Here is a 9,871-nt window from a genome sequence, read left to right as displayed (position 1 = left end):
AAAATGTGCCGAAAATGATTTGAAGCTTGACAGGCATCAAACTTCACGAAACCGAGTTAGACACATTGACGTCATTACTACACTAAAGAACTGACTCTGCATAGAACGACAACAACGCGCACTTCCTCTTTCTACTTGAGAAGAACGGCCTGGGGAGGGTAAAGAAGAAAGCTTCCTCCTAATGTTTCCTACCATATTTGGATCACACACAAATACTCCCACCCCAGCCGCTTCCTAAACTACACAAAACCATATCACGGTGTATTTCAATGTATGAAGGGGAGAGGTGGAAACGGGGGAGACTGGAGACAGCAGCACTTTCTTTAAATTCCCAACAGTACTATACAGAAAACCTATTGGCTACTGTAATCTGTGCAACCAAAGCGCAAAAACCGTAAAATCTGACGGGATATAAAACCACACAAACTTAAAAACTGTTAATGTTACGCTGTTCAAAGATCGTAGTGACGATTTAGAATACCTCGCTTTTTTTTTCCCCTCTCTCGTTGCGCATGCGTAAAAGAGAAGGCAGCATAGCGGCTGCTCCTGTAGGAGTTGGAGCAAAGGGGTGGTGCCGGCAGCAGCGGATGTGGGTCCTTCCCCGGTCAGAGAGTCAGTCGAGACAGAGTTGGGAGTGGAGCCACGGCGGCGGCAGCAGCAGTAGTACAGCAAGAGAGTAGTAGTGAAAGCGGCTGACGTAGCGCGGCGGTAACAGCAGAATGGGTGAGTGTCTTCAGGTGAAGGGTTTACAGTTCTTTTTCCCTGGAAAAGGACGCGGTGCCTCCGCTCTGGGGAGAGGCGGTGGCATATGTGTGTGCTTGCTTGTGGCGGGCAGCGTTTGAAACTTTGTGGCCCGTGCCGTTCGTTGTGGGTGACAGTTTGTGCGTAAGTGAGCGAGAGCCTCCTCCCCCCCCCCCCCCTCACAGCTCAGGCCTCTCCCTGCGGGCCTATGAGGGGTAGGTGGTGTTGGGTCTTTCCGCGTGGCTGCTTTTTTTGCTCCTAGGGCTGCTGCCTTGACTTCCGATCATTGCGACGATGATGCGCTCTTTTTTTCTGTAGACATTGGATGGAGGCTTATTCATTTGTTTGTTTGTTTTTTCTTCTTTCTGCTGCCCTTCTTGTTGAAGCATTGTCTGTGCGAATCATCCAGGCGGAGCTGACCCGGACACTTCTGAGGTCCCGACCGGAGTTCATATGGATTTTTTTTTTTTTACACAGAATTTTCTTGGTTGTGGTCTGCACCGGCAATGTGCTCGCCTGGGTCCTTCAATACTTGTGGAGTTTTGGTAGAAATCGCGTAGTTGATTTATCGTACACACCCCTTCTCCCTTTTCGTACTAAATCCTGTTTTTGTCAAGGCCCTCACTCCACCCATCGATGCTCACTTTCGGTGCATCTTAAACATTTGGGGGTTTATTAATCTGCACTTTCTGCAGAACAAAACTTTTTAACGTGGATTATTTCAGAAATTTTTTTTAAAGTTATGTAATGGATGATTTACAGAAATATGTACATGCAAATGTAAAGTGTTTAAAGTTATGTAAAGGATTTATGCAAATATAATATGATACAATGTAATAAGTTACTGAAGTTTTTTGACTATTTTGTAGCTTCTACATTTTTTCCTATACTGAAACTTAATTTAATTTTCTTTTGGAGGAACATCCTGTAGGTAGGGAAGAGCCTAAATTGGATCCTTTTCTAACTTGTTTCTCCTAGGACAAGCAGGATGCGTCAGCCACATATGTGGCTGACTTATCCTGCTGTCCACGGAGAACCTACGTTACAGGTAAGTAACTCTACTACACCTGCATTTACAAAAACGTGTGGCATAGCAGTTTCCATAATATAGGTAGTGAAAACATAAAGGGGATTCATAACTAAAAGAAAAATGACAAACAGTGAAAACTCTACATGACTTTTCTTCCAAATTAAAAAAAAAAAAAAAAGGGGGGGTGCAGAATTGCACAAGTCTCTTCATAGTGAAGTAGTGTTATGTAACTTGAAATTAACCAGTGTTGTGGCAATTAGTGTACCCCATTGCTACCATCTTCAGCAGATAGGTGAATATATAGAGGGGCATAATTGAACGTAGGCAGCCATCTCCGGGGACGGCTCCAGGAAGGGGCGGAGCCAACCGTATTATTGAACAAGATGGGTGGCCATCTTTTGTTTCGATAATACGGTTGGGGCAGGCCAAATCTCAACATTTAGTCAACCTAAATGTTGAGATCGCCGGATTTAGAGATGGCCGGCTTCGGTTTTCGCCGATAATGGAAACCGAGGCCGGCCATCTCAAACCTGACCAAATCCAAGGCATTTGGTCGTGAGAGGAGCCAGCATTTGTAGTGCATTGGTCCCCCTCGCATGCCAGGACACCAACCGGGCACCCTAGGGGGCACTGTAGTGGACTTCATTAATTGTTCCCAGGTACATAGCTCCCTTCCCTTGGGTGCTGAGCCCCCCAAATCCCCCCCCAAAACCCACTCCCCACAACTGTACACCACTAACATAGTCCTTATGGGGTGAAGGGGGCACCAACATGTGGGTACGGTGGGTTTTGGGGGGCTCAACACTTACCACCACAAGTGTAACAGGTAAGAGGGGGATGGGCCTGGGTCCCCCTGCCTGAAGTGCACTGCACCCACTAAAACTGCTCCAGAGACCTGCATACTGCTGTCATGGAGCTGGGTATGACATTTGAGGCTGGCATAGAGGTTGGCAAAAAACAAAAATGTGTTAATTTTTATTTTTGTGTAGGAGGAGGTTGGTGACCACTGGAGAAGTACGGGGAGGTCATCCCCAATTCCCTCCGGTGGTCATCTGGTCAGTTTGGACACTTTTTTTGAAGCTTGGTCCTGAAAATTAATGGACCAAGTAAAGTCGGCCAAATGCTCGTCAGGGCCGCCCTTCTTTTTTCCATTATCGGCTGAGGGCGACCATGTGTTAAGCACGCCCCTTTCCCACCTTCGCTATGCCTCCAACACGCCCCCTTGTACTTTAGCCACTCCTGCGATGGACTGCAGTTGAGGCCGGCCAAAATCGGCTTTCGATTATGCCGATTTCGCCAGCCTTGAGAGATGACCGGCCGTCTCCTGATTTGTGTCGGAAGATGGCCGGCCTCTTTCGAAAATAAGCAGGATAGTCATCCAATTTTGTGCATAGAGGAGTCTTGTCATGCCCCCCCCCCCCTTCTTTCATGTGGTTCTCTACATCACTGGCTCTAGTGTAACTTTTGCTTAAGCAGTCTTGTGAGGAGTGTGAGCCCAGCTACGTTTAGCAGTGCTGATCGATCTTTTTGTGGCTGTAGTCCCATGATTGTGGTTAAGTAAAATTGACATTCTCTCTCCCCCCCCCCCCCCCCCAATGTGCAGAATGCTGTTGCTATAGAGAGCCCACCCAGGTCATGGGTCATGACCCCAAAGGGGTTTCAACCCATAGTTTGGAAAGCTCTGCTGTACATACAGGTAGAGGCAGTGTATGGCAGACATTACTTAAAAAAAAAGCTGCTGTGCTCTGGGCTCTTTCTCCAGTACAGGAGTTTGTGCTGCTTCATGTGCTGGGGGCAAGAGCAGAAATGCCTCATCCTCTGTTGCTAGATCAAACTCTGGCAATAATAGCTACCGGTTTTTGAGGCTCTTGTGCTGAGATTTCAGCCTGACAGCTGGCAATGAAGCACTTGTATGCTTCTCTGACTTCTTTGGTTGGGTGGGTGGGGGCTGATGATTTCCTTCATTGGAGAAAGCTAGTGGAGAAGTGCATCAATTTCAAAAATACTTTGTTGTGCTCCCTCAGTTGAAACAAAACAAAGAGCAGCAACCAAAATGATGAAGGGGTTGGAACTCCTATATGAGGAAAGGCTAAAGAGGTTGGGGCTCTTCAGCTTGGAAAAAAGACAGCTGAAGTGGGATATGATTGAGGTCTATCAAGCCCTGAGTGGTGTAGAATGGGTGAAAGTGAATTGATTTTTCATTCTTTCAAAAAGTACAACTTTTTTTCACACAAAGAATAGTTAAACTCTGGAACTTACTGCTGGAGGATTTGGTAACAGCGGTTTTATATATCTGGGTTTTGGACAAGTTGCTGGAGGAAAAATCCATAGCCATTGCCATGGGTTTGGAAGTATGGGATGTTGTTGCTATTTGGGTTTCTTGTAGGTACTTGTAACCTGGATTGGCCACTGCTGGAAGCAGGATACTGGGCTAGATGGACCATTTGTCTGACCCAGAATAGCCGTTCTTATGTTAAGGCAGTAGGGGAGGAGAACCTTTAGCAAAATGTTCTTGGGAGACCCTTAATTTGTATTTGTACCACTACCCTCTGGTATCTTTTAAACTGGTCATGTCACTCACTGCTATAGCTTGGTGTTTCATATCCCTCCAGGAATACTTAAAAACCAGATCTAAAAATGGCATCGGAACAACATGGGGCTATACTGCCCCTATGATCAGAGCTAATAGCATGCAAATATTGGCATGCTGTTAGCTCTGATCATAGGGGAAAAGTGAGGGAGGATTGTGCCTGAGCATGCATGGCATCAGCCCTAGTTCATCACAGCTGGAGTCACCATCTAAGTGTAACTCGACACATCCACACACATGCAGCCATTTAAGTTTAGTTTTTTATAACTTCCATTTTGTAATTAGAGATCCTTTGTGTTCATCCCATGCCTTTTTGAATTCCGTCACCATTTGTGTCTCTACCAGCTCCTTAATGGAGAGCTGCCGCATTTGTGCTGTTAAAGCGAGGAGGAGGTGGTACTCAAGGAACTTGGTCGGTAAGTGAGAGGCGTGCACAAGTGCAGCTTACACTTTACGGGAACCCCGCAGGAGCTGCTTCTGTCCCTGCGGGAACCCTGTTCCCGTGCAAGTCTCTAGTTGCTGCAGGAGCAGCATCAATATTTGGCAAGCTGCTCGCTGAGCAGTGCCCTGTCATTTGCATGCTGGTGTACAGAGCTAGCGAGCGTGTTATGTGCTTGCAGGCTCTGATCATCAGTCAGGAGCAAACGCGGGTGCTAGTATGGTGCTATTGGCCTCTAGCCACAGGTGTTTGTTTCTGATCATCAGGACATTAGTTAGGTTTTTCAGGATTACCACAAGGAATGTACAGGAGACAAATTTGCATATAATGGGTCTGTGTTAATGCAAATCTGTCATCTGTGTATTTGTTGTGGTAATCTGAAACCCAACTGCCTTGGTGTGCCTTCAACCCTTTCCTGAAGGCATATCTAGCTTCTTATTCTGCAGATGTTCCAGCTCATCCACTATTTATAGTTCTTGGACTTTTGTTTCTTCTTGACCCTTCAGCTCGTTACCTCACAGACTTTATTGTATCTTCTACCCTCACTTTTTCACCATGAACAAACTTCTCACTGCTGAACTCCAGTTTCCTCTATATGCAGGAGAAAGTAGAAATGTAGGGTAGCGGTAAAGGTTTTTTTTGTTTTGTAGTTTTCTTTGGCTGCTCCCAGCATTCTCATCAGGGCTGTGGAGTTGGAAGTCTGAAGCAATTTTGGGTGGAGTTGGTCAGTAAAAAAAATGTACTGACTTCATCTTCAAAATAAAAACTTATATGGTAAATTTACAATTTTATACTTACATGTTTTGGATCGCTGGTAAATATAAGTGCTTAGATTCGGAACAAAAAAAATTAAAGCCTAATATTAGTTGCAGTTGGAGTCAGACAATGGAAAAATAGGAGTTAGCATCCGAGTTGAAGGTTTGGTGTATTTGACTCCCCAGCCCTGATTCTCGTACTGTGCTTTAACACGGAGTCCCTGTCTCATTCAGCCTAAAGTTAAAAAGCTGGAAGGATTCAAAGGAAAAGTGACAGTTAATTTGCTGTATAAAACGAGGCCTGGCTATCCATGCCTCTGTAACTTATTCTACATCTTAAAAACATTGTTTGAATGGAGTACAAAAAAATGTCATTATTAATCCATTGTAAACTTGTAATGGATTAAAGTCATGGTATAATAGAGTAACATGTCACCCTGAACAAAGGGCATGCATTGTCTTCCTATGCCAATATTTGTTAAAAAAAACAAAAGTAAAATAAAAATTAGAGCTTAGAGTCAAATTACTGCCTGTTTCCACCCTCTAGGGTTAAGGTTATTTAGAGAGGTGTGTTAACTACACATGTGCTTAAAAAGGAATACTTAGCCATTTAAGTCACCATTTCTGGTGGTGGTGCTGAGAGCAGTGCCCTGATGCTAGTGTGGATCTGAGCATCCTGTAGTGATGAGAACTTTAAAAGGGGTAGTAGCTGTGTTAGTCTAGTGCAGTGGTTCTAGAGCCAGTAGTGGGAGGTGGGGCTGGTGGTTGGGAGGCGGGGATAGTGCTGAGCAGACTTGTACGGCCTGTGCCCTGAATAAGACAGGTACAAATCAAGGTAAGGTATACACAAAACAGTGGCACATTTCTTGGGCAGACTGGATGGACCGTGCAGGTCTTTTTCTGCCGTCATCTACTATGTTACTATGTATGTCACCAAGTGCTGGGAGGTGTGCCACTCAAAATTTGAGTAGAATATAGGCCCATGTTTTCCTACAGGTTGGGAAGAGCAGAGAGTCAGGTACTTGAAATTCTCTCTCTGGCTCTCATATCTATAAAATCTACCATTGCATTCTGTAGCTGTCAATGCTGCCACCAGCCTGGGCTAGATATTCTGCACTCTTCCTTGCAGCTGTGACCACTGCTGTCAGTCTGACCTAGTAATGTGAGGTCGTGCTTGTTCTTCTGTGGCAGTGATCACTGCCATTTCTGTTTGCTACAGTTTCTAGTAGCTTGAGGTTTTGTTACTTCACAAAGTAAATGGCAATGGATAGATTTTGTGTTGTGTTTACTGAAATGACATAATTTGAATGTGTTTTTTGTTCAGCAAGCTGTGAGGGAAGGCATCCTAGTTGTTCTTGATGTTTTGTAAGTTTAGTGTGAATATCTATCATTCAACCCCATTAAAAAAAAAAAAAAAAAAAAAACTTAGCCATGTCAGTTCCTAGTCTTGAGTGAAGATAAAACTTTTGTGACTTGCTACTGAAATAAAAAAATAAAATTGAACAATTTTTTATTTTTTTATAAAATTAATTTCCTTTGACTCATATCAACAAAAATAAAATTTAGTTTTTTGTTTGTCACAAATTATAGGGTTTGAGAACATCACATCAACATCGGCACTGAAGTTAATGTGTGGGGTACAAGTAGGTGCACAATACATTAAAGTGAACGGTAGTGAGGCCATTAGGTTTTCTCTGCAATGCACAGAGGTGTGTGCATTAAAAATCCCTTGCTTACAACACAAGAAATTCACTACTAGATGTAAGTTAGCATACAAGTGATGAGGATTCAATGCCATTTTTTTCTGTTATTTCTGGAATCATAACAAGTAGTTGCAACTTAAAAGGGCAGAATGGGAGGTAGTAGTTCTGTGCACATTTCCAAAGAAAGCAAAAGCACCATATTCTGCGGATAAATTAGTCTAAGAGCACAGCATTCTGGTTCATGCTCGGATTTGTGCTGGTATTAGAGAGTTGCACGGGGACAGGAGTCTTACCTATCCCCCGCAAGAATTAACCCATCCCACAAGACTTTAACCTGTCCCCACTCAGTCTCGTAAGAATTTAATGGTACATTAAAAAAAAAACTGTGGTCAGCTGTCTCTCTGGGTTCGAGCTGCAGCACTGCAGACAAGGAAGGAACAGAAGATGGAGCTTGGAACACATTGGTGTGCATATGTAGGACTTGTCTTTGATTCACTGGCACTGTGAATCAGATGCACGTGAAAGTAGGTTAGGTGACATCTGATGCTTGTGCCTGTGTCATAGCTGAGGCCTGCGCATCAGCCCGGGAGCAGAGAGGATTAATAGTAACATAGTATGTGACAGCAGATAAAAACCTGAATGGTCCATCCAGTCTGCCCAATAGTCACACTCAATTATCAATTCATGATTAAATCAACAATGAATGGGATATTATATACTTGATTATGGTCTTTCTTTGGTGTTTCTGAGACAGACCACAGAAGTCTATCCAGCCCTATCCTTATGTTCCAACTGCTGGAGTTACTGTCAAAGCCCACTCCAGCCTATTTACATAGTAGATGATGGCAGAAAAAGACCTGCATGGTCCATCCAGTCTGCCCAAGTTTTCTCATTTGCGGGACACAGTCCGTAAAAGTCTGTCCAGCACTGTCCTCGTATTCCAGCCACTAAAGTAGCTGTCTAAGCCCTTTCCAGCCCATCTTAAACCGGATTGCCATATATGGGAGACAAACATTTCAAGTCTGTCTGGTATCAGCCCTAGTTCATCACAGCCGCAGTCACCATCTAAGCGTCACTCGACACATCCACACACATGCAGCCATTTAAGTTTTTTTTATAACTTCCATTTTCTAATTAGAGATCATCTGTGTTCATCTCATACCTTATTGAATTCCGTCACCATTTGTGTGTCTACCACCTCCTTAAAGGAGACTTTCTGCATCTGTGCTGTTAAAGCGTGGAGGAGGATGAGACAGCACTCGAACCTGGTACTCAGTAGGTGAGTGCCTGGCAGAAATGCATCGTACACTTCCACGGGAACCCCGCAGAACTGCTTCCATCCCTGCGGGAACCCCGTGAACCCGGTTCTCGTGCAAGTCTCTAGCTGGTACTTCATTTTCTTCCGATACATGCATAGTGAAGACACCATTACTGCACAACTTTTGTGCACGTGTCTGACAGGCTTTTCCTGATGAACATATAAGTTCTGCACACTTAATTTGTTTACTGCATTGTGTTGAGTATTTTTCCATTAATCTTGTGGTAGAAGCCAAATGCTAAGCCATTGGTGCATGACTACTATGTGCCTTTCTGTATTGGCCTCCGATTTGAGAGACGGCCTTTGAGGACCAGGGTTTACTTAGTCGGATGCGTGAAGTGAAGGTCAGGAGGTGAGTACATAAAAGGAAGATGCTGGAATGAGGGAGAGGGGCACAAAGTAAAATATTGGAAAATGCAGGGCAGGGTGTGGAAAAAGACTGATAATGGATGTATAGTTCATTTAACTGACTGCTCTGCTCTGGTAGGTGAGAGAACAAAAACAGAATGATTGTATTAGAGCAGTGGTTTTCACCTAGTCCCTGGAACACACCTAGGAAGTCAGGATTTCAAGATAATCCACATTGAATATGCATGACAGATTTGCATGGACTACCTCTGTCCTATACAAATCTCCTGTGTTAGAGCAAGTCCATTTGTACTTGTCATGAATCTGTTGTGTATTCAGGCCCAGGGCTATGGTATCTAAGCTTTATGTTTAAACAATTTTATTGAAATGAAATACCACCATAGTAATCGCAATTTTGTTTGAACATTACAGTCAGATCCTCCTGAATCCCCATATCCCAGTCCAGACGCTACAGATAAATCAGCTGCAGAAGCCCTGTACTCTTATGACCCTCTGAGCCAAAAATTCAAGAACAAATATACCACCAGAGAAACCCCCACCCCCATCCCAACAGATGTAATTGATTTCTCCAGTGCCAGTAATGCGGAGGCTCTGATGATACCAAATATTGGAGGATACATTTATGCACCACCAAACACAGCTTACGGAATAAGTTTTACCCTTATGCTGACTGTGGTACACCCTTGACTAGTCTAAACTGTTCAACTGAACCCAACACCCCATCACCCAAAACAGATATAATGTCTAATTTTGATCCAACAATTCTGTATCTTAGGGCAAATCCAAAATGAGTGATAAGAATAATTCCTCGCCCACACTTAAGACATAGAGAGGTCTGTGTGCTGCCTATATGATATAAAAATCAAGATGGCCGCTGATTAGATGGTCACAGGAGCAGCTAGCTCCAATGACCCAGGCTAGAAATC

At 44.0% G+C, this 9,871-nt stretch overlaps 1 protein-coding gene across 5 annotated transcripts in view; it reads left to right on the top strand.

Moving 5' to 3' along the window:
* The first annotated feature begins 552 nt into the window (after window positions 1-552).
* The window catches only part of SEPTIN7 (septin 7), a 266,068-nt gene continuing 256,749 nt past the window's right edge, over window positions 553-9,871 (top strand). For 3 of the 5 annotated variants that reach the window (XM_030204215.1, XM_030204233.1, XM_030204188.1), the window contains exons 1-2: window positions 553-723; window positions 6,262-6,266. In XM_030204215.1, the coding sequence (XP_030060075.1) occupies window positions 720-723; window positions 6,262-6,266 (9 nt within the window). In that variant the 5' untranslated portion in view covers window positions 553-719. The remainder of the gene's footprint in view (window positions 724-6,261; window positions 6,267-9,871) is intronic. The other 2 variants (XM_030204223.1, XM_030204206.1) reach the window with 1 other exon arrangement.

Source organism: Microcaecilia unicolor, chromosome 1 (assembly GCF_901765095.1).
Source record: "Microcaecilia unicolor chromosome 1, aMicUni1.1, whole genome shotgun sequence".
Taxonomy (NCBI): domain Eukaryota; kingdom Metazoa; phylum Chordata; class Amphibia; order Gymnophiona; family Siphonopidae; genus Microcaecilia; species Microcaecilia unicolor.
Note: the sequence above shows the minus strand (reverse complement) of the source record. Positions and strands in the feature narration are given on the sequence as shown.